This window comes from Pleurodeles waltl, chromosome 3_1, assembly GCF_031143425.1.
Source record: "Pleurodeles waltl isolate 20211129_DDA chromosome 3_1, aPleWal1.hap1.20221129, whole genome shotgun sequence".
Taxonomy (NCBI): Eukaryota; Metazoa; Chordata; class Amphibia; order Caudata; family Salamandridae; genus Pleurodeles; species Pleurodeles waltl.
Window position 1 is genome coordinate 1,354,084,179 of NC_090440.1, and position 25,285 is coordinate 1,354,109,463.

Sequence of the window (25,285 nt, forward strand, 5' to 3'; positions counted from 1 at the left end):
TTCTACACAGAGCCCTCCAGTTTCTTCAGTCTCCTCTTTCGTTATTGCCTTCTGATCCGATGTCTGTCTCTCTCTCTCTCTTTCTCTCTCTCTCTCTCTCTCATTGGTCTGGTCACTACTTTGTGGCTCCTTTTTCATTTTCTTGGCCGTCTTTAGTGTTTTGCGCTCCTTTTCTGCACGCCTCCACATCTTTCAATCATTCGTGTTCCTGACATCCTTCAGTGCCATGCGGATTGTTTTTATTTACCCTTTAGTATTTCTGTCTTCCTCCTTTTATGTGTTCTTCTCTTTCTGAGTCTCTTTAACTATCCCACCCAAGATTTGTATTCTTTTGTTAGCAGTGCTCGCTGAATTCGTTCCAGTTTCCAGACTTTGCAATTGCTTCATTCTTCCTTTTCCTTAGACCTCCTGTTTTTCTATTTGATTGTCTTCAAGCCTTTATCAGTCGTTGGTGTAGGTTTCTTTCTCACTTCTGTACCATTTGTTTTTATTCCTCTCTTATCCTGCTTACTTTTTATCTCCCATTGAGGTACTCTTCTTTGATTTTCACTGGTGTGCTATTTCATTGTTCTTTTCTCCCTTCCTTTCTTCCTTTCTAGGTGTTACCTGTAGGGGCTTACACCATTTGTGGGGAACAGATTGCATTGTCTACAACTGCAGGAGGATGAGTCACCATCCTTCAGCGATTTGGCTTTTGTTATTCCAGATCATTTCGCTTTTGGGGTGAGACATTGCCAATAATGTCTTCGATTAGCCCACAGGAGTATTTTGATGTCACAGTTTTACTATTGGCTTTTGGGGTGTGACCCTTCCACCTTCATTAGGATGCATGATGTACTCTTTCACAAAAACCGGCCTGGTACAGTTGGAGAGACCTGCTGAGGAAAATATGTGAACAATGGAAGCTACAGGGAAATGGTTTCCTTAACTATCTGTATCTTTTTTTTCAAGTGCTTTTATCAGTGCTCGCTCTCCAGTGTGGTTTGGGGCCCCTTGTCTACAGCGAATGACTATGGAGACATCTTTGAATAGTATACAGTATACTCGATTAAGGTTTGCTATTGAAAGACGGTCGCCATGCTTATAATCACATTGTAGGCAGTCCAGTGGCACTGAGAGTGAGCACAAACAAAAACACCTGTTAGATTAATGTAACAGAAAGGAAAGCAGCCTGTTTTTTCTGTAGCTTCAGATTTTCAGAAATGTTTGCCCAAGCTTGTTCCCTAGGACACAAACAGTCCTGGAAAAGTGAATTGGTTTTATATTTTAGGGCTTTCCTGCTCTTAATGTGCATGCATAAAACAAGTAAAATATATTGCCAATGGCAAGGCTTCTTATTTTTCCAATACCGCTTTATTATTTTATTGTTATTTCTTCCTGCTTATTTTCTTGCTACCATGGTATTGTTTTGTTTGTCCTTCCTTTTTTTATTTGTCTTTACTACCTCCTTTCACAACTCTGTTTCTCCTTTCGGTACAGAGCCATTTTATATTATTGTATTTCTCTGTCCCTGTAACCAGTGTCGGCACGTCGAATTTTAGCTGACTTTTTCTTGCTCTTTTTCTGTCTCTAGTTAGAACCTCTTAGCTCTCATGCAGGGGATGTCTCCTGCGCTGTTCCACTTAATTGACCCTAAACAGGCCCACGCATTAAAACAATGACTCAGAGAAAGCCGGCCAACCTCGGCAGTGCCACAGAATCAATGTCCGCTGCAGCTACGACGGAACAAACAAAAAACAAAAGAACATAATTCAGCATCTGATTGGGAGATCGATTTTTCATTTCAAGATGGAGCCCAACCCATCTTTTCTTGTCGGATGGGGTGGGTGCTGGCGAAATGTTCTTTATTTTCCACTCGGAGGGTGGGGGATTTTTTGTAATAACCACATTATACAAGTAGTCAACTGTGCAGAATTCCTAATAAGGGTGAATTATGTGACTGCTATCCTCGCCAGCAGCTGCTGCCCACACCTTTGGAGGGGTTCCAAATTATTTTTGATTTCCTGCAACATACTTGGCTTGTGTCCTCCGAGTGAATGTCTGACTTTGGGACGGGCCCAGCACACCTGGAGTGAAAGCAGAGCATCCTGCCTCTAATATGCAGGGTTCTTCTCAGCAGCTAACTGAGGATAAAGGGGTGCCCTCACCATGCATAGTAAGGAGCGCATGTCTAAAGGGTTCCCAGAAGTCAGTCACATGAGAACGACTATGACCAGCCCTGCCTGATTTATGACTGGATTGTTGGAAGCGTTCAGAGTGAAGAGCTTCTGGGCACAGGTAGAAAGAATACTTTCTGATCAATTACCAGAGTCTGTGATATTCTGTTTTCAAATATGACAAAATAATACTGCATTATTGGCTCGACATGGAAATAGGTTCTCATTTAGAAATTGATCCGTGCGAGACATTTGCTAAAAAGTGCAAAAGTGTCCCTTCCACCCTGTTTAGATTGTATAGGGCCTCTATGCGTTCTAAATGTAGAAGAGAGACATCTCTCGCTTTTTGGCAGATGTCCCGCAAGGCCAAGTAATGGCCCAGTGTTTATGTCACGACATGAACTATGATGTCATCAGCATGGAAGAATTTGTTCTGCATCAGAAGCAACGTGGGTTCTACGGTATCAGTGAAATGGTTTGCTCCAGTGTTGTCACTATGAGTTAGACAATACGCCTCATGAACCGTAAGATAATGCGCTGTGATGTAATCTGCAGAAAACTAGTACAGTCTGAGACACTAACAATGAGACAGTGTGGTCTTTGATTCTATAAGATAAATAATTTCTGTGGTCTCGTTAGTTAAAATCCAGTAACCTATTTGCTCCGTTACATCACGGGAAGGGAAATACTGTGCTTTGAGATGTCATCAGCTCAAGAAAATATGTTCTCTGATGTTATCTGTTGTAATCAGAGCACCTTGGTATGCCATCAGCACTAACATACAGTATTGTAGTCAGCCAAACAGTGTGCACTGTGATAGCATCACCAGTGATTACACATGCTCTTTCATGTAATCTGTAGTCAGACAGAATGCTTTGTGATATCATCAGAAAGCAATGTCCACTAGGTTATGATCAGCGAAAAGCAAGTTCGGCTTGCGATGTAGTTAGTAAAAGCAATATGTTCTCTGATATCATCCGCAAAGAAATTTGGAGCTCTGCTGTAAGGAACTGCGGCTGATGGAACACGTTTATTTCAAGATGACAAACTTCAATGACCACGGGCCTGATTTAGATTTCAGTGGATGGGTTACTCTATCACTTCGGTGATGGATATACCATCCCCGAAATATAAATCCCATTATTTCCTATGGGATTTATATTTCAGCGGATGGGATATCCCTCACTCTTGTGAAAGAATAACCCATCGGCAGAAATTTAAATCAGGTTCTATCTTTTGTTAGTGATGGATGACTACTGATGTTATAAGTTGAGTTCCAAGGAAAAATGAGAGTACACAATGAGCCACCGCTAACTGATACTGCCATCTCGCTCATCCACATCCGGCTACCTAAATGTAACAGAGTAGAACTCAACTTGAGATCAAAAAAAGTCAAAATCCTCACATGAGGGGCAAAACAAGGCAGAGTTCAGGCAGTGAGGAGCTGGTACCCATTACTCAGACAAAGCACATCAGAATCCAGAGGCTAGAGTTAAAGACAACAGAACACCTGGCAAGTGTCAGAACCTGGGGCGAGCAAGTCATAGTTGAACGGGTAAGAAGCTAGAACACTGGCCAAGAACATGAGCAGTTGGAGCCTATGACGAGAGAAGCCAGAACACCGGGCAATCTTGTTGAAGTCAGCACCTTGCACTTGTTAAGTCAGATCTCTGACTGGACAAAGCCAGAACACACATCAATAATACGAGATGCTGCTCAGTACCAGACTAGAACAACCAGTCTGAGCAGGGCTAATCAGTGCTGGTCAGGAGGAGTCAAAACCATGATTAGGAAGAGTCAGTGTTCACCTGGCAGGAGTCCGTACCCAGGATACAAAAATGTAGGGTCCGTTCAGAGGAACAAACTAGCAGGACAGGAAAAATCAATGTCCAGCTAAAAGAAGCTAGGAGCCAGGAGATGACAAAACCCAATCGAATGTCCGCAACAGCCAGAACCGGAAGGTTAATGCCTGTTGGTAGGAGCCAACACTCAGGTTAGAACTGCAACGTCCACTTGGGAGGATCCAGCACATGGGGCAGGAAAGTTCAGTGCGAGGTGAGAGGAGCAAACACCCAAGATAGGTAAAAGTCAACGCCCAGGTGGAAGGATCCAACGCCAAGGGCAGGAAAAGTCAGTGCTGATTGGGCGGAGCCATGAAGAGTGCCTGGTACTGCCCCCTTTCCGGTGGTGGTGAACTTACACATACTGCTCTTTGGGACACACGTAGGGGGCTCGGGAGCCAGGAGGGGGGTAGCAGTAGGGGGCATCCACAGCCCGACAGGGGTACTGATGCTGGGATGGGTATGACGAGGGAGTGTAGTCAGGATGCAGCTGTGCCAAATAGTCCTCGTCGTGGGCACACCGGTGGCTCAGATATTCATCCGCTCCCAGGTTCTTGTGGTCACGATTTCCAAAGATCTGTGGAAAGAGGAGAAGAGAATGAAAGGGGTCCTGTCTCCTGAGCACCGGGCGCTGTGTGCAGGGATAGGATATTGGTGCACTCAGATTGCTTGCACTGTACTCAAGGCTGCACAAATGGAAGTGTGTTTGCTTCTACGCATCTATCTCACTGCAAAGGAACAGAACACAAGTGCACGTAGGATGATAGCCGCGTATTCGGCGCTGCACATAGCAAATAAAAGTCAGTGCATGCAGGGATGGCAGCTATTCGACTCTTCGGATACAAGTATACTTTAGGTGCTTCCGTTTACTGGATGCAGCACAAAGTGCCGTGCTCTACGTTTAATATAGCACTTTGTTCTGTAGTAGAGCTTCAAAGAGGGGACAACACAAGTGAAAACTTGGTGCTGGAGAAAGACATTTAGACAACAGTGTACTTAGTGCTGAACACAGGCAATAATAGAAAGACACAATTGTAAAGAACAGACAACAACAGCTTTGCATTTAAGGCTAGGCAGGGCTACACAGAATGGAGCTCTGCAGTGTTGGTCTACAGAGAGAAGGCATCACAAGCAGTTTTGCACTCCTTTTAGTGCAAAATGCGTCCTTGTGTACATTTTGGATACAAGGTGCCGGACCAGCATTTAAAAAACTTCTGTTCAGGTAAAAAGCGACAGCAGGAGCTTGGGAACAGCGCGAACGTAACCAGATATTGTTTCCATCACTTTTGATTTTGCGCAATTTGTTGGGCAAAATGTGTCCTCGTGTCCATTCTGATGGGATGTACGGGAACAGCATTAAGCATTGTGCTTAATTTCATCTACTTTTGGGCAACAGAAATTATGAACGTTTCCCCCAGGTTTAGCGCGGTTTTTGTGGTGGGTAAGTGTTGAGAAACTGGTCTGTGGGGGGTTGATTTGGTGGGAGGTCCCTTTGGCAAGAGGCTGAGAAGTAGCTTCCAGAAGAGACGCTTATTCTGAAAGTTTGTTCTGTCATTGGGTCACTAGTGAGAGGTGGCGTTTAGGCAGTAAGAGAGGTGAGGGGCGACTCCATATGAGGTGGTTCTATGAGAGGAAGCTTTGATGAAAGGTGACCGGTCTGAGGTGGTTCTGATTACTAAATGTTCTGTTGGGAGGAGGCTGTGTGAGTGGGAGCTTTAATGATTATTAGCTTTGGTGAGTGGTGTTTGTGCTGAAAGGTATCTAAGGTGAGAAGAGACTTTTTGAAAAGATGATGCTGGACAGAGGTGGTTCTAGTGATGGTTCGATCTGTGAGAAGCTGCTTGGTAATACTTTTTATATGGTGAGAGGTGGCTCTTGTGAGAAGTGTTTCTTTGAGAAGTATCTGCTTGTTAAAATAGAATTTCTTGAATAATGCTCTGTCGCGATTGGTGGAATAGGGGAGTCGACTGAACTACTCATGGTGTCTATAGCTATGTTTTCCACTCTATATGGATATTAAAGAGGAATCCTTTCCTAAGAAGTGTATTAGAGAGACCCATAGTTGAGATGTCTGAACTTATAACACCACAGTAAAATTGTTTCCTTTTTAAAAGAGCACTACTGTAAGGTTGAAGGTCTAGGTGAAACACAGGATGCAGAGTGGTAAATATAAGGGATCTGGAAAAGTAGATAAAGGTCTCTGTCTATTAAAGAAACAGATCTGGAGTCTGAAGTGCTAAACCTCGGAATTTCTCCATTACAAGGAACGTATGCTAGGCAGAATGCAAGTGGTGGCTTCAGAACTACCTAGATCCAACTTTAAATCAGGAAGTTTATTATACGAGACACAGGCAGCCACCGAAAGGCCTGGACTACTTACAAGACACAGTGCACATTCTTCATCCATTCACAGTTCTAGCCACCAAATTTTGTGTATGCCAAAGTTGTTTATTGATTAAAATGGTTGTCCCATACTCGTATCCTGCTGATGCAAAATGTGACACACCATAGTATATAAAAAAAAGTGATGCATGGAATGCCTGAATTAATCTCAGTCACTCATAATCACTCGTGCCACATCCGTATCCATTGTTATTTTGCACATCTGTCCACCTCTGTTTGAGCCCAGCCGTATGGAAACCAGTCTTGTCCCTGCTCCAAAGAGATCAGTCCAGCTCGAACTGCCAGGCAGGCCAGGTCCTCCCTGAACTGTAACACAAGCTATCCAGGAGGAGTTTCGCCCTATTAGGGGTGATCAGCCAGTTATGGCTTAGTTCCTGTGGCACAGAGTGCATGGGACCCACATCTGAGCATACCCATCCCACTTAGGCCAAAACACTATAGTATACAAAAATGTAATGGATGCAATGCTTGAAATAATTTCATCCACTGGTAATCACTTGTGCCACATCGCAATCCATTGTCATTTTGCAAACCGGTCCAATAGGAAACAAAAGGTAGACTAGAATGAGCTGCATGTTCCTGAACAGAGCTGAAAAGCATAGCATTTAGAAGTCATGACCACCGTCAAGACAACCCCATACCTTAGTTCTAGAGCCCTGTACTCACAGCTGGACAGAGCAGTGACAGGAGCCTGAGATTTGAGCTTCCTAAAGGCAAGTCTTAACGATGTTATATGTAGTGCTCTCTTTGTTTAATTTTTCTATTTGTTCCACTGCAGGTATCATCAGGAGAGAACTCCAGTGTGTGCATTCCTACCCCCCTCAGCACACCATTTGCAGACTAAGTTATTGGGGTGGATCCAAAATCACCTGAACAGATTTACCTCTTCCCCTTCTACCTTGCACAGCCCCTTAAGTTTGAGAAAGGGGAACCAAGGCATCCATCTACATTTGGTTTCCACACAGTACAGAGAGCAAGATAAGAGCAACATTGGTAAGGTTAGGTGGGTTTGCGCTATGCAAATCTCCTCTGAATCTATTATTTGCTGGTGCACACCTGTTTAGGGCTTCCTTTTTAAAAAGTGTATTAAGGTAACAAAAAGATCAAAAACAAGTTAGCTTAAGCGCGTTGAAGCTGTTCATTTCGTTTTGTTCCTGTTAATTTGTGTATCTCACCCTGGCTTAGCACTAGTTTGTGGGGTGTTTACATAAGGATTTTAAAGTGTGCAATTGCATTTCAAATAGGTGAAATTGTGCCTTACCTGCCGTGTTGAACAGGAGCTAACAAGTGTGTGTTGGGCCAGTCTGTAACCAGGGTCATTGTAACTGGAGCATCAGCTCTCTGTTCCGTCAGCACACGTTGCTGACCAAGTGATTGAGCTGGGCTCAGAGTCATCCAGACAGGTCTTATTCCTCCACCCCTACCTTGCTAAGCCCCTTACATTCAAGGTGACCTGATCCATAGAGCTAAAGTTTCTATAGGTTTAGGACTTAGGGACTGGGTTCCCATACATTTCCTTGGCTGGGGTTTCTTTTGTCTTCCAGGGCTAGGGTTCCTGTTGGCTACAGGGCTTAAGGCTTGGGCTCCTACTGATTCCCACAGCTAGGAATTCTATTGGCTAGAGGCTTTAGGTCTTAGGCTCCCATTGATTCCCTGGGCTATGGTTTCTATCGGCTTCACGGCTTAGGGCATGGTCTCCTATTTGTTCCCACTGCTAGGGTTTCTCTTGGCTGTAGGGTTTAGGACTTGGGACCCTATTGGGTTCCAGTCGACTTGGTTTCCCATTGATTCCCATAAATAAAATGTCAAAAGTATATAGAGCCTGTGCCCCTATTGGTTCCTATAGCTAGACGTTGTATTGGTCCAGGTCATCTGTCACCAGGGTTACTTAAACAGAGTGATTAGAGCATCCAACCCAGGTGAACATGAAATGGGTGTCAGGATAAGAATGTTGCCTGGCTGAGCCAGAAACTCTGCATCTTTTCCTTTACAACTCCAGCTAAGCAAACACTATTTACACAATCTATAATTACTACTATGCCCTAAATACTATCTATTCTAAGTCCACATCGTTCCTATACATTCACAGGCTGACCATAACTGTTACTGAAGGCCATATCACTCATATAGCATCACCAAAAACCCCACACAACCTAAGAAAATAACACACTAACTGTAAAATCACAACCCAAACTAATGACAAACAAAATGTGACGTGTCAAGAGAAAACTAAATATCAAGGGAAAGCATGAACTCATGATCATAAGGTTCCCTCTAACAACCTTCCCTCCACCTCCACCCCAACCTGCACATAGACTACTCTCCAACCTAACCACACAAATATCCACTACGTCTCTGTTCCTTCACCCATACTAGACCACCACATATCCCACCCAAAGCACCACGACATCAAGTGGAAAGAAACCCAATAACTTAAAGGCTTAAGTTTCAACAGCAAAAATGATTTCAATATTTTTGATCTACTCTCAGAAACCAAACCAGACCTCATTTTCATAACAGAAACATGGTTTGCGAAACCTTTGCAACCACATGCCATAAACCCATCACACTTGAATTTGACATTATCAACAAAGGTAAGATTGTCAAGAGGTGATCTGGCCGTCATCCATAAAACAAATCACTAAAAATAACACACAACGAAAATCACCTCTAGATGGCTGTGAATCAAGATGTCACCCCACTCCAGCTACCACTTATTCCTTCCTGTTAATATATAGGCCAACGCAGAGTAATGCAAACTTTAAGGATTTTGTACGAGATATAGTGACCAAGGTCCTTCGGAACCACCCAAAAATATACACTCCAGAAGTCCTCAATATTTGGTTTGACAAGATGACTCTAACTACAACTACAGCGATCACAACTAATCTTGAGGTATTCAACCTTGAAAAAAAAGTTTCTGGAACAACTCACTCCTCTGGACAAACTCTGGGTGTCATATTTGCTTCTTTGAGACAGGCCACAGTTCCAGACATCTCCACCATAAGCAGGAGAGACTACAACATCATAATCTTAAGGATCAACACACATATCAACAACAACACTTCAGAAACACAAAAAACTACAAAAAACAAATGGTCATACTGACAACTACACTGCCACAAATTCAACTGCTCTCTTTAAAGAATCCCAGTATATTTTGCGACTTCAAGATATACACTTCATCTCTAACTGGGTCTCCAATGCACTGGACAAACAGGTACTAATAAAGACCACTTCCTGGTTCAACCAAAAAAAGAAAAACATAAGAAAAAATGCAACTCAACATGCTACAATGCAAGTGGAGAAATTCTAGAGGTGAAAAAGTCAAAGTCACTCTACACCACTAAAACAGAGCCTACAGAAGAGCCACCAGAACCACAAAAAGAAAACACTACTCCATGCGCATAACAGAAGCCAACTGTTCTTATAACGAACTCCCCAAGATTCTCACAAAATTCTGTAGTCCAGACTACCAAAACACAGGGACACCATGAATCACAAGACTTGCATGACAACATCTACCTGGAATCAAGCAAAAAAACAAAAAAAAAGAATAGAAAGAAAGTTTCCTTAAGGGGAACACAGACATCACTCCAACACATGGCCCAGTCTCCATGGAAAGAGACAAAAGCAATTTTCCACCAGCACATCCATTCAATAACCTCTCAGAAAAATATTTCCTCAAAGTTTTCATCGGAAGTAGATGATCAGCATTACCTTCCAACCCAGCACTTCCAAAAATCTTTAACGATATCCATCGCTCAACCTACGCAGGGGAAGTAATTAGCTTACTCCATAAGTACCTGGAACTAGGCCCATTCCTACTCGAGCTGAAAACCACCTACATTAGACCATTTCTTTAAAAATCTTGACCCAACAAACCCAGAAAACTACAAGTCTATACCTAAAGGTCGATTCTGAGGAAAATATTTTAAAGAGAAGTGTTTATACAACCTTTAAAATTTACAAAAGAAAGTAACTTGATGCCAGACCAGCAGTTCAGTTTCAGACCAAGCAGAAGAACAGAGTCAGTATCATATCTATTTGGGAAGACCTAAAACTCACAGTGGACAAGAACAGAGTGGTCACCCTAGTGTTTCTGGACGTTTCTGCTGCATTTGATACTGTCCATAACACATGCTGCTAAAAAGACTTTATCATCGTGGAATACATCAACATGGACTAAAATGGGCTGCTACTTACCTTAACGACAGTGTGTAGTTTACCTTTCACCTTTCACGTCAGCTCGTCACATCTAATACTGTTTCACCCCCGAGAGATCATATCTACCGAACCCCCTCAACAGACCTGATTACATTTTTCAACCTTACCTTCTACAATTTTGCAGAAGACGTGCAGATAATTCTAAAAATACTTGTACAGCTTAAAACTTGATGATTGCCTTCACGCCATAAACAGATGGATAATGAGCATGGCAATTTGGAATTATGCAGCAGGGGCGGGCCAAATTATCCAGCAGAGTAGAGTACACTCTGAAGCAAGAAACTGCAAATTTTGTGGCACATTTTGCAATAGTACCACTCCATCAATATTTAATTTTTAAACTTGTTAGCACTGTCTGGGCATTGGTTACACCTCATTAATACAAGTTTAACACCCCAATATAGCAAAAAGCAACAGCATTTTGGACTGACAGCCTGTGCACAGGGTCTTCTGGTGCTCTGCAAAACATATCACTGCATTTTTAGTAACCTTTGAACTGGTTGAGCTTGAAACAATTCTTTTGTTAAAATCAATAGATTATGTGGCAGATGATGAATTATGTGACAAATGTTTCAAATCTATAATTATGCGGGGGAAAAAACCACTGTGACGGCATTATAAAATAGTTCCAGTGGCCCTCCTGATGGATAACCACCTAAAGCTTAATAGTACACAGAACATGACCTGTGGGCAAAGGCAAAAATATCAGCCTATCTCCTAGAGGCCCAAAGAAATCGAGGTCACTCCAACAACATCAAGAAAACGAGGGATAACCACAGATTTATACTTATCCTTGATACCACGTCAATGTCAGAAAAAGCACCTTCTACTAAATGAAAACATTGAGTTGCATCGCTCCATGCCTTAGATACCAATGAAAGATTAAAGCTATCTTCACAATTGTAATTGTCAAGCTTAACCCTGCCAACACTCAATACCTTGACACACTAAGAATCATTGTATGCAAAACACAACTAATCCAAAATACTGTTGTGAGACTCACTCTCTGCTTTCATTTGTAATAATGCATTACTCTAGTCCTACAATCACCCCACTGCGTACCTTTAGTTAGTAGGGCAATGGTCACTGCATTCTGTGTTGTCAACAGAGAATCTGAAGGAAAAGTACCACTTTACCCACAAGTTAAATTCAAAACAGACACTGTGCTCCAAGCTTTGCACCACAGATCATCAAGCTACCTACCATAATAAATTTATAGGATGCACTGCTTTTTGTGTACATGCCACAACACTCTGACCATTACCAGCTAAGGCTAGTAATATTCATGAGCATATACACTACAGAAGACACTTGAAAGCATGTCAGTTTACAAGACAACAATATCATGGCACAACCCTGGGAGAGAACCTGGAAAATAATCACAACTCTGCAAGCACAATCCTCTTACGCTTACATAATACATATCTGCTATGGGGAGTGTCCATCAACTAGTACTGAACCAGCTCATAAACCTGCCATCACCAACTGGACAGGCATGGAGTAACTGAAGAGATCTGACACATACTGCTGGTCAATATGAGGACTCTAATCTAGTTCACCACTGCAAGCCAGCCTCGGATGCAAAGCACTTATGTTTGTGTTACCCACCACATAAACATTTAGGATCCCTGGGTCTAAAGCTCACACTAACACAAATTGAAACTTAGGGACAGATGTAGGAAGCCTTTTGCATGTTGCAAACTGCGAAAAACGCAGTTTGCGGCATGCAAAAGGCTTAACGCGATGCACAACCTCAAATTGCTAGTCGGTACCGACTCGCAATTTGAGGCTGCGACTCGCAAATAAGAAGGGGTGTTCCCTTCCTATTTGCCACCGCATCGCCATGCTGAGTTGCTTTGTGACCCCGAATGCGGTCGCAAACCAACTCGCAGTTACCACCCACTTGAAGTGGGTGGTAACTCATTCCCAAAGGGGAAGGGGTCGCCATGGGACCCCTTCCCCTTTGTGAATGTCGAAAAAAACGAAACCAAATGGTTTCGGAAGTTTTTCTTTTTGCAACTCGTTTTCCTTTAAGGAAAACGGGCTGCAAAGAGAAAAACAAAAATAACTGCTTTATTAAAAAACAGTCACAGACATGGAGGTCTGCTGACTACAGCAGGCCACCATCCCTTTGAGTGCATGGACTCGCTATGGGGTCGCAATTTGCGACCCACCTCATTCATATTCATGAGGTGGGTCTTTGCGACCCAATAGCGAGTCGCAGAAGGTGTCTGAGACACCTTTCTGCATGCACTTTTGCGAGTTGCAATTTGCGAGTCGGTATGACTCGCAATTTGCAAGTCGCAAACATTTTTTTTGCTACATCTGGCCCTTAAACTCTAACCCTAACACCAAACCCTAACTTTAACATCAACACCTAACTCCAATTTTAACTGTAATCCCTGGCCTAAACCATCGCCCCTAATCCCCATACCATAACATTAGAACTAAACTTAATCCCTAACTCTAATTCATGCACCCTCAAACCCTTACTTTTAGCCTGCAGCCTAACTCTAGCGCTGGCACTAACCTACCATTAGTCACAATCCTTAACTTAGTCTTAATGTACACAGTCCTCCCTAACCACAAACTCTAAACCTATTGTTAACCTCTAACCCTCAACCTCACTCCCAACATTTTCCTTGCCAAAGCTACAGCCCCCACCCTTGCCCTAAAATCAGACCTAGCACTGAATATACTAGGGTTGTGCGGGGAGCTTTGCTCTGCTGACTGAGCTAACAGAGTTTTTGGGAACTCCGCTCTCCGAACACAGGACAGGCCAGTGCACAAGTGGCCTGAAATAGCAGCTTTCACTGCCTACGGCCCTCTCCTGAATGTGTGCGATCTTGGAACGCTAAGCAGGCCAAAAACTAAATATGGATAAATACAGATGGAAATGTTAAAAAATGAGGCCCAAATTTAAGAGGGCCTAGCGCCTCCTTGCGCCACATTACCATCATTTTTTTTACGCTAATGTGGCCCAATGACGCCAAAATCGCAGCACCAGATTTACACAGTGGCACAATGCATGCATTGCACCCCTTTGAATCCCCTTGTGCCACATTATGAAAGGGGGGCATTCGAAAAAATGGTGCAAAGAGTTCTTTGCACCATTTTTCCGGCTCAAAGCAGGCATTTAACCCCAAGGGTGCCCAGGGCAAGCTGGTCTCACCCTCGGCACCGGGCAGATGAGACCAGCTCGTTCTGCTCTGGGCCCCGGGGGGAAGCGCTAGCGCTCCCCAGGATGGCCAAGCACTCCCCTCCCCTGGGCAGAGATGGAAGGGGAATTGCTTCCCCTTCTACCCCTGACCACCTCCTCACCCCCTTGGCATCTGATGACGTCAGATCAGAGGCCTTGCCGAACAAAGGAGAAATGCAAAAACATTTCTCCTCCGATCACATGGAGGGGGCAAAGAGGCATGAAAGGAGAGGAAAGGCCTTTCCACTCCTTTCATGTCTCTCTGAGCATTTCTGCTGCCCGAACGCGCGATCGTGAAGCAAAAATGCCACTAGACACCAGGGATTTTTTTTTTTTATGTATTTCAATAAGGGGAGCGGCCTTTGGGCAAGGGCCGCTCCCCGTTGGGGAAAATTATTTCTAGCCCATTTCTGCCCCCAAATCCACTAGACACCAGGGATAATTTTAGTTATTGATTTTTTATTTTTTTATGTTTAGGGAGCGACCCTTTAGGCAAGGGTTGCTTCCGGGGGGAAAGTATTAGTAGGCCATTTCAGAAACCACTAGACCCCAGGGATTTTTTTTTTTTCATACTTGAGCATAAGGGGAGCGGCCCCTTGGGCAAAGGCCGCTCCCCAGGGAGGCAAATGATTTTTAGGCCATTTCTGCCCCCCCTGGGAGTAGAAAACCACTAGACACCAGGGATAAAAAAAAAATTGTTTCTTTTTATATTTTTATGTTTGGGGAGCGACCCCTTAGGCAAGGTTCGCTCCCGGGAGGCCAAATTATTATTAGGCCATTTCTCCAAAAGATGTGGCACAGGCAGCACCACCAGCTCCCATATTTGTAAGGCCGCAACAGAGACCTGCACCAACACGTACCTCAGTAGAATTATGCACTGCAGAGAGGCAATCGACATACCCACCTACATCTATCTCTTCTTCAGGAATTGGTGTTCAAAGAAAGTACTCCTCCTCAGTTTGGGACCTTTTCACGATAGCAAACAGGAGGAGAATATTGCCATATGTTCTACTTGCCACACAAGTATTCATCAAGGTAAGCCAGGTTCACATTATAGTACTGGAGGCCAAAGGATACATATGAAAAAGCCTCATGCAGCCCGGTGGGAGGAACATCTTAAAGAAATGGCTCAAAGTGGTTGCGGTGTTGAAGGTAAGGAGAGCCAGGAAACATCCATTCCAACTGGTCAAATGATGGTAGAAGATGAGGAAGAAGAAGGGGAAAACCTCATGCAAAGCAGCCCTGTCATCAGCAGTGCAACAGAATCACTTACCTCGGCGACCTCACAATGGCACATGAAGACTCAGAGTCTGATGGAGACACCATAGCATATGGTGAATGCACCACGATGCTCATTGAGTCTACCACCACTACATCTCAGAACTCACCTGTGTCAGTGGCCCCACAAAAGAAGAAAATCCAGGCTACAATTATGGGCATCTTTAGACAAGAAAGTTCCTACGACCGCAAGCATCCAAAGACATGTTTGTACAATGGGAAGCTGGCAAAAATGTTAGCGCTGGACCTCCTCCCTTTTTCTTTTGTGGAAGGAGTGGGATTCACACATTTTTCCCACATTTTTGTGATGGAACCTTTTAGAATCTGCAGGAATCCACAGAATTCCTACCACCCAGCATTGTCTTATCTATACCGATATAATTTCTGCTGAACTTGTCAGCCTAAAAATGTTTTTTTTCAAACTGCCCTTTTGGACCCACTTTGGTTCCAACTAAATGTTGACGTGTTTTTGGCTCTTCCCTGTCCCAAACACTTGGCCCACCTACACAAGTGAGGTATCTTTTTTACCGGGAGGCTGAGGGGAACGTTGGGTGGTAGGAAATTTGTCCCGGTGCGGTGATCCCACACAGAAATGTGGGAAAAATTTGATTTTTTTAGCTAAATTTGAGGTTTGCTGAGGATTCTGGGTAAGAAAACATTGGGGGATCCACGCAAGTTACACCTCCCTGGACTCCCTCGGGTGTCTAGTTTTCAGAAATGTCTGGGTTTGGTAGGTTTCCCTAGATGGCTGCTGAGCCCAGGACCAAAAGCGCAGCTGCCCCCCCGCAAAAACAGGTAGTTTTCTATTTGATCATTTTGATGTGTCCAGATAGTGTTTTGGGGCATTTCCTGTTGCGAGCACAAGGCCTACCCACACAAGTGAGGTGCCATTTTTATCGGGAGACTTGGGGGAACGCTGGCTGGAAAGAAATTTGTGGCTCCTCTCAGATTCCAGAACTTTCTGTCACCGAAATGTGCGGAAAAAGTGTATTTTTAGCCAAATGTTGAGGTTTGCAAAGGATTCTGGGTAACAGAACCTGGTGAGAGCCCCCACAAGTCACCCCATCTTGGAGTCCCCTAGATCTTTAGTTTTCAAAAATGCACAGGTTTGGTAGGTTTCCCTAGGTGCCAGCTGAGCTAGAGGCCAAAATCTACAGGTAGGCACTTTGCAAAAAACACCTCTGTTTTCTTTGGGAAAATGTGATGTGTCCACGTTGTGTTTTGGGGCATTTCCTGTCGCGGACACTAGGCCTACCCACACAAGTGATGTACCATTTTTATCAGGAGACTTGGGGGAATAGAGAATAGCAAAACAAGTGTTATTGCCCCTTGTCTTTCTCTACATTTTTTCCTTCCAAATATAAGACAGTGTTTAAAAAAGGCGTCTATTTGAGAAATGCCCTGTAATTCACATGCTAGTATGGGCACCCCAGAATTCAGAGATGTGCAAATAACACTGCTCCTCAACACCTTATCTTGTGCCTATTTTGGAAATATGAAGGTTTTCTTGATACCTATTTTTCACTCTTTATATTCCAACAAATAAATTGCTGTATAACCGGTATAGAATGAAAACCCACTGCAAGGTGCAGCTCATTTATTGGCTCTGGGTGCCTAGGGTTCTTGATGAACTTACAAGCCCTATATATACCCGCAACTGGAAGAGTCCAGCAGACATAAAGGTATATTGCTTTAAAAAGTCTGACATTGCAGGAAAAAGTTACAGAGTAAAACGTAGAAAAAAATGGCTGTTTTTTTTCACCTCAATTTCAATATTTTTTTATTTCAGTTGTTATTTTCTGTAGGAAACCCTTGTAGGATCTACACAAATTACCCATTGCTGAATTCAGAGTTTTGTCTATTTTTCAGAAATGTTTAGTTTTCTGGGATCCACCATTGGTTTCACACCCATTTCTGTCACTGACTGGAACGAGGCTGAAAGCACAAACAATCGTAAAAATGGGGTATGTCCCAGTAAAATGCCAAAATTGTGTTGAAAAATTGGGTTTTCTGATTCAAGTCTGCCTGCTCCTGAAAGCTGGGAAGCTGGTGATTTTAGCACTGCAACCCCTTTGTTGATGCTAATTTCAGGAAAAAAAAACACAAGCCTTCTTCTGTAGCCCTTTTTTCCCATTGTTTTTTTAAAAACGAAATTTTCACTGTATTTTGGCTAATTTCTTGGTCTCCTTCATGGGAACCCACAAAGTCTGGGTACCTCTAGAATCCCTGGGATGTTGGAAAAAAAGGACGTAAATGTGGCGTGGGTAGCTTATGTGGACAAAATGATATGAGGGCCTAAGCGCGCCCTGCCCCAAATAGCCAAAAAAAGTCGTGGCACCTGATGGGGAAAAGGCCTGGCAGCAAAGGGGTTAAAGGGGTGCATGCCATTGTTTTCAATGGCCCCCCTTGTACTGTTCAGGGTTAGCGCAAACAGTTTGTCTGAACAGTACCTCAATAGCATCAAACATTTTGATGCACTGTATTTTAAATACAGTGCACGCATGATGGCGGTAGGGGGGCGCTAAGTGGCACAAGGAGGTGGCGCTAGACTGGGTGCAGCACCACTTTTCTTAAATCTGCCCCTAAATATGTTAAACTGGGAGCTATACTTATAATACATTACATGGGATTTTTCAATCCCTGGATAAGCTCTTATTTCTAATTTCTTTATAATCAGCAACATACAACATATAACACTCTCAGTCGCGTTTATGAAGAAAAGACGTCAGAAATCAACAGTAATAAGTTATCACTTTTCAATTCTGATGTCACCGTGCCTGCTGCCAGAGCCAACAGCAGATGTGAAAGGCTGCTCAGGTCTCAGAGCGGCTGTATAAAGCAATAAAAATGAAATGTTGCTTTTCTTTCTCATGCTCTATTTTTCTAGCTTACAGTGACAAGTAGGAAGAACATGTTTGTTGTTTACACATTTTTAAGATAATTATTGAAAATTTGAATCTTTCCGCATGCTTTACACTTTACACATTACGAGCTCCTGTTGCTTTTTTTTTTTAATGATTTTTATTGAACAGTTTCTAATATATTTTTGCAACAAATAGCTAAGAGGTTTTAGATGTGTTTAATTTTGCACCAGAGGCCCTTTTTAGGGTCGAGCCTGCTTTGCATGCGCTCGCGCATGCATATAGCAGGGAGACTCTTTAGTATTTAGAAAAGGGCTCCGAGCCCTGTCAACTTCACGTCAGTGCTTTTTATTGGTTCGTGGGCTTCCCTAATTAAATCGGCTTGCTTTCATTAGTCGAAGGCACGCATAGGTCATGCCTTTTCCGGTGGCTAGCCCTCCTCGAGCGCAGCGACCAAGTACAGAAAACATGCGAGGCTCGCTGTTTTCCATCGGGCTGGTGGACTTTTTTTTAAACTAATTTACAAGCCTGATCTCGCTTGGCAGAAGTCGAGCGCTTTACCTACTTGATTTCACTTTTTCGGGTTACGTGCATAAATGCACTTTTGGCCGATAGGTGAAAAGTCGGGTTAGGAGTTTACAACGCGATCGGCTCTAACACGAGCAAACGCGAGACCCGATGCATTGTAAATGCTTGTTTGATAAGGGTTGAGTGCACTGGTGCATTTTGTGGAATGTCCCTCCTTTGTGTGCTGGATTCCCTCCCCAAGCGATTTAACTAGGTGAACATTTCTGTTGGCCATCACACTACATCACGCTTCTTCCTGTTAAAGCGTGTGATAGCCCATCCTCCGGTTTCAGTTCGCCTTTTATCCCAGCCGCAATCCTTTCTAGACATTGAAGCAGAGAACCAATAACTCTTGCGCTCACGCTTATAAGTCAGTTGCACTTTGAATGGCTTGCTTCTGTCAAATGTTTTACTTTTCATTTTCAATTTATGTGGCAAGAAAAGACGATTTAGGAATTTACGACGCTAATAGCTCTAACTCGAACAAACGCGAGACCCATTGCATTGCAAATGCTTGTCCTTCATGTTTGCAAACGTGTTCTGTCTTCCATATGAAAGAGCTATACACCAAGATTTGAAGTGGTATGTGGAAGGTGATGTGTGACTATGTATTTTTATATGTGACAAAGAACCACCTGCAGTACACGATAAGGATATTGCAAGCCACCTCGGAGTCCCATAACATTGTAAAGGAACGAGGCCATAGGCCGAGTTCGTCTATATGGAACTCCTCAGCGACTTGCAATATCCTTATCATGTACAGCAGGGCTACGTTATCCTTCATAACATGAAATGTGTTGCCACACTTCTTCTCTATAATGTCTTCTTTCTGCTGGTACTTCTCTGTAATGATTTGTCGGTAATGGCCGTCCCGCTTTCCTCAGTAATAAAATGAACTCGTGTCTGCTCTCGACGCTGCAGCTGTTCCTGCTGGCGCAGTGCAGCTCTCTTCGCCGGTAAACAGGTGTGCATTTGCCGCGCTCTCCTCTAGCGCTGGGTGCATCTCAGCTTCCTTCTGCCCCCCGTGCTGCAGCTCTTCCTCCCAGTACAACGACGCTCTGATCACTGAGTGCATCTCTCCTCACCAGCACCCTGTAGCCCCCCTCCTTCCCATGGACACCCGGCGCTCCCCACACGGGCTGGTTCGGGGGCCTTGACTTCATAAGGAACGTGCGGGCGCTGCTCAGTTTTGCTCTGTCCCATAGACATGTACAATGGTAAGAAAATTGAAGCAACGCTTTGTGTCACTTTGCACCATGCAAGCGCCCACATAAAACGCTAATAAATAAGCCTCGGGTCTCTTCCCCTGTTTCACTCCAGTTGTCCTCTCTGCTGCACCCGCGTCTCCTGGTGCAATGAACATCTCTTTACGTATCGCAGTTCTCCACACCCCAACTCCGTTTCGGCTCTTCCTGCCGGTACAAAGCAGCCCTCGTCTCACACGCCAGCTTTAGCACACCGAAGCCCCCCCCCCCCACGCCTCGGTAACTTGCCGCTTTTTTCAGTGTACAGGTTCTTCCTCGCCTGCACACTTTAGCAGTCCTCCTCGCTCTGCTGCAGCAGTCGGTTTCCCTAGTTCCCAGCAGCCCTGAGCAGCAGGTTTGTTCAGCTCCATTTTAGCTGTAAATACGCCGCAGCAAAGGCAGAACTGGCCCCGGGGGCTCGATGCCAGCTGTAGCTCAGCTCAGGGGTACCAGACAGCAGTGTTCTTTTGCCCTTCTTCCCAGCTTCCCTGTTCGTTTTCCTTTCGTGCACCTCGCGCACACATCATCTCCGACCTGCAACCCATTCCGTCTCCATCTTCATCTCTCAGTCTATCTCCTTCTCATTTCCTTCCCGCCAAGACTGTTTTATTCCCTCTCTTTCTCACCTCTTACTTAGGTCTACCCATATCCTGCCCAGTGACCTTCCCGAAAACACACAGACACGCTGTCGTCAAGAAGAGCAGCCATTTTAGGTGCTTAACTCTAAGACTGCATAGTCTCAAAACCATGATACAGTTTCACTGCCAGTAAAAAAGACAAACAAACAGGAAAACAAGGAACTACTGCTAATGTGCATCTTCCTTCTAATTCTGTGACTTTTCTTTAAGCAGAATGGCTTGCTTGACCAGCTCTTCAGTTAACTATCACCCAACAATATAACAACGTCCTCAGGTCATGAAGATGTCTTTCAGACAGTCCCATATTTTTCATTTTAAGACACGAAGCACACCGGGACTTGCAGCTTCTCATTTCTCAGAGTAGATGATAGCATATATGTCTCAGCATTTTTAGGTGGTCATTTAGACACTGGCCGACGATCTGTAAGGGGGTTTTCTTCCTTCATGCCCCATCCATTCTATATTTCTCCTGCCCTTGTTCGTCATCCTTTGCATGACGGACACGGAAAATCAGTGATGATCACCTCACCTTTTCGGAGTGGTGCGATCATTACTATGACGTTGTGGTCTTCTGGCAGACAGGCTGTCATGTCAGTGGTTACCATCGGCGGAGCCATTTCAAGGTCTATCAAAGGTAACTCATTGTTTCTCTCATCTCTAAATGGGGGAGAAGGGACCTGAGGGTTTAGCAAGGCGAGATGCTTTAGGTAAGTCATTCCACTCCACCACACCCTACTTGAGGCTCTTAGTACCTTTGATTGAGAAATCTTTAATGGCTGAAAGTCACTGTCACAGAATGGGGACATTCGTGAACACTGTATGTAGGTCGTTTCTAATGTGAATTATTTGATATTGTCTTCAGGAAAGGACCCAATTAATCAGATGATTTCAACTGAGGTTCACATTATCAGTCATTATCTCTGTCCCCTGTAAAACATAATTAATATTAGAAATTGGATATTTTTGTTGTAAAAGATATCCTAATGAGCCCACACAATCTCTGGGTAGACTTTGATTCTTTCATATATGTTCTACTGCAGATTAACAGAATCTCAAGGAAAGTAAGAAGGCATTTCCGCCTCTATCCACAAGGTAGGGTGAGTAGAGTAGCCAGTGATTAATGGGCCCTGGTGCAAGGACAGAATGCCCCCCAGCTGCTGTTTGAATTATGAAATACCACAATAAGCAGGGCTCAGTGGGCCTCTGGGCCCGTGTGCACTTCACCTGCTGCACCAATGGTGCATGGATGGAAGCTAAACCCCTGGGAAAGGCCATGTAGAGGATAGTATGCTGCTACATGTATAAAACTCTATGCACATTCCTAGATAGGAAGCAATTGAACATTACGCTGCTGGTAAGGGGGTTATGGACAGATTCAGGATCCTGTACTATTGGAAAGAGTGTGGAATGTTCGTAGCTCATAAGATTTTAGGGTGAAGCTTTGTGATCCTTGTAGATCACAGGTAATTTGCTCCTCACACAGATGAGAGTTGGTGCAGTGACCTTGGTGGTGTTCTGAGTCCTGCTGCTAAGATTGAGAAGGTTTGTGCCCTTGCCCCTTCTCATGTTTTTTGATTACAGGTTTGGAGATATGGAGATTCTTGGTGTTGCTTTGGTCTCATGAGGTGGTTAGATATGCCAGTGTACTCGTCATTACTGTTATTAAAAATATACAGGCTTGAAGAAGAATATCTTGAAGATCCGTTGGTGAGAGAGGGATATGATCACATTCCCTTATCTCTTGGGTGCCTGGGGTGCTGTGTAAGATTTACTTCAGTGAGCATAAAGACTTTGTCACTTGCTTAGAAGGCCATTGCTACTCTGTAGATCAGAGAGGACCACAGACTGGATGGTTGTTGCAAAGTTTGGCTCTGGAAGGAAGAGGGTTTATTCTATCTAGGACTTGAGTGAATTATGCCACTTAGGATTTTAGGTTCAATAATGTTGCTGGAAGAAATACTATGCTTGATTGACTGAAAAACATATTCACATTTGATGGCAGGTAGGTTGCCAGTTTGGAAGAGTGAATGTCTTGGTTAGAGTTAATCAGAAAGAGGGCTTGTGCAGAATACTGTATGTGAGAAACTGAATCCATCTATCACGTTATATTTCCTTGCACCTGTCCTTGTATTCCACCTTCCGACTGTGTAGGAATTGCCTGCACCACAGGTGTAACAGCAAAGTTTTTTTAAATAGAATGATATCACTTTACTTCTTTTTTTGAGCGAACAGCACCTTTCCTGAGTCCCTGCTAATGTATGTGTTCCCTACTCATACTAGTCTATCCCTTTTACTCCTGTCCTCCACCCTGATTTCTCCTCTTCCCCTTCCACCTCTACTCCCCCAGTTGTATCACTATGCAGTTATGTGGTTTTTCTCTTCTTAGTGTCTGGTAAAGTGATATATGACCTATTATACATTTTACATTTCTTAAGTATCTCTCATTTTTCTCTGTAAAGCTCCTTTTTGCCAACCTAGTGGAAAACATCACTGTATAAACCTGTTAAATGAATACGCAAGTTATTTGGGACAGATTGTGTATCCGAGCAGTCAAAATCATGAGGTGGCGATAAAATATAACGGCTGCCATACAGGGACCCTCCACTATGCAGTAAGAAAGGGCTTCCTCGGGGGTCATGCAAATTGGAAATACATCTCAATAAGCATTTGAGATCTTTTTGCAATCAACAAACGTTTTGCTATAGTTAAAGTCAAACGTATCAGATAAGGGAGCAGCTGCTTTGGAAATGTATTTAACAGGATCTCACCGTTGTAGGTACAGCAGACGCGTAGAGCCAAAATCTTAAGAGTGCTTATAGGTCTATATGGCATTAGAATCTGCTTTCCGGATTCTCTCTTATAGCCATTTGTATAAGAAGAATGATAAAGCGCAGAAAACACAAGAAGCTGTATTGTTTGTGTTATTGGTCACAGGCATGTCGGCCTTGGGTACTAAACAATGCTCTAACCCATCTGTGTCTCTTCTGTTCCATTCTCCAATAAATTCCCCAAATATTTGAGGTTTGAAGGATAAATTTACAGTATATGATTGGTATTCTGCTCGTCCCTATTTGAGTTGTTGGTAAGAAAAATTAAGTCATACAGCACTAAGGAGCTGATTACGAGTGCCAAGGATAAGGCCTCATTAAATGTGCTATATTGGAGTTACTGATACAGAAGCACCTGTATTTCCGTGGGCCGGAGGCTGGGTGTAATGAGGGTACATTTAATAAGGATTATAAGGTGGATCCAATCGCGGATTCCTGAAGGGAACATGGCGGCTGGTTAGAGCCCGGTCTGAACACCTACCCATCGTGAATCGTGTCTCCAGAGGAAGGACGATGCCGTTAGGTTAACAGCGGGGTAATGCCAGGGTAGGGCAGCCCCCCTCCCTCCTCTTTTACCGTATTTTCAGATGCCGGATCGTACAGATCGTGTAACGGCCCGGGCATTCTTTCCTGGAGCTCGGCAGCCGACGCACTTTGGGGTCAGTGCGTGGCTCGCTGGAGACCTTGCCGAAGGCAGAGGGGGCAGAGTCAGCAAAAGTTGGTGCTTTCCATTTGCACCAGAGACACGCTGGATGGCAGAGGAGCAGAAAGTTGGAAACAGCGGAGCAGAGCAGGAGAAGGAAGCAAGTCGCTTCGTCACTTGATGGAGCACCCTGCTCTGGGCTCAGGTGGTGAGCAGGGCAGTGGGGAAGGGACTGAGGCTGATGGTAGAACTCAAAGTAAGAGGCTTACGCGGCGTGGCTGTGTGGAGAGTCACTTATTGGGGTCTCTGCGCCCTTCTAGTGTGCAGGAGGGCGACGACGATTGACTAGCCGGCGTAGAGCGCAAGAAAGCAAAAGCTTCGGTAAAGACGATAAAATCCCATCTGAAGAGTACGCTAATTAAACCCCCTTATCCCAAAAGTTTGAATTTTTTGAAAACTCCTTTAACAAGAGTGGCTGTGGAGAAATCTCTGATTGAGGAAAAGAGTTTGTTAACTAAGAACGCCAAGAGAATCACGCCTTCCTTAAAATCTTACTTTAAAATTTGGTCTGATATGAGCGATTTTCCTTTTGAGGGTTAAAGAGAACAGACAGGTTCAACAGAGCGTAGCAGCGAGGTTGGAGGGATGGCATCAGAGAGTGTAGTCCTGACGGAGTCAGTTGTGCTTCCACCCCCCTGTTAACAACGTTAATGCTTCATGATAGTACGGTGGACGGGAGCGGAATTCAATTTGTGCCTCAGAAGCACGGAGAACTGAATGGCTCAGGAGCACTTACCAGCGGGATAAGGGGCTGGGATCTGGTTCAGGAGACTTTGTCCCAATTGTCTCAAGAGATTAAAGATCACTTTGAAACCTCTGAGGCTAATCAGAACAGAATTCAATGTACCTGTTCTAATCTTGAAGCTAAAATCGAGAATTTGACACAGCATACATTGGACCTAGAGGTGGGGTTTCAGACGCTTCAATCTGTGGTGCAGGAAAATGTGCAGGAGGTATCACGCCTTAAGTCCAAACTTGAAAGATTTGAAAATAATGCAAGACGAAACAATGTTAGGATCCTAGGGGTGAAAGAGGGCCTGGAAGGCTCAGATATCAAAACATTTGTGCTTAGCTTGCTGAAAAACTATTTTCTTCGCGATAATTGGATGGACAATATGGAAGTAGAAATTCAGCGAGTGCACAGAGATCCATTTAAGCAACACCCATGGAGGAAGAATCCCCTGAAGATTTTAGTAAATCTTCTTTCATAATCAGTGAAAGAAAGGTTACTTGGTTTGGCCTTAAAATCTGGCACCCCACAAGCGTTAGGGGCATCCTTTAGGATTTAATCTGATGTCTCTAAGGAAATTGCTGATAGACAGTGGGAGTTCGGGAAGAGG

The 25,285-nt window shown here is 43.9% G+C and overlaps 1 protein-coding gene across 1 annotated transcript in view; it reads right to left on the bottom strand.

Moving 5' to 3' along the window:
• Positions 1 to 1,397: 1,397 nt before the first annotated feature.
• Positions 1,398 to 25,285, bottom strand: part of NECTIN1 (nectin cell adhesion molecule 1) — a 451,905-nt gene continuing 428,017 nt past the window's right edge. The window contains 1 exon segment of the mRNA XM_069224863.1: positions 1,398 to 4,574. Coding sequence (XP_069080964.1) covers positions 4,353 to 4,574 — 222 coding nt within the window. The 3' untranslated portion in view covers positions 1,398 to 4,352.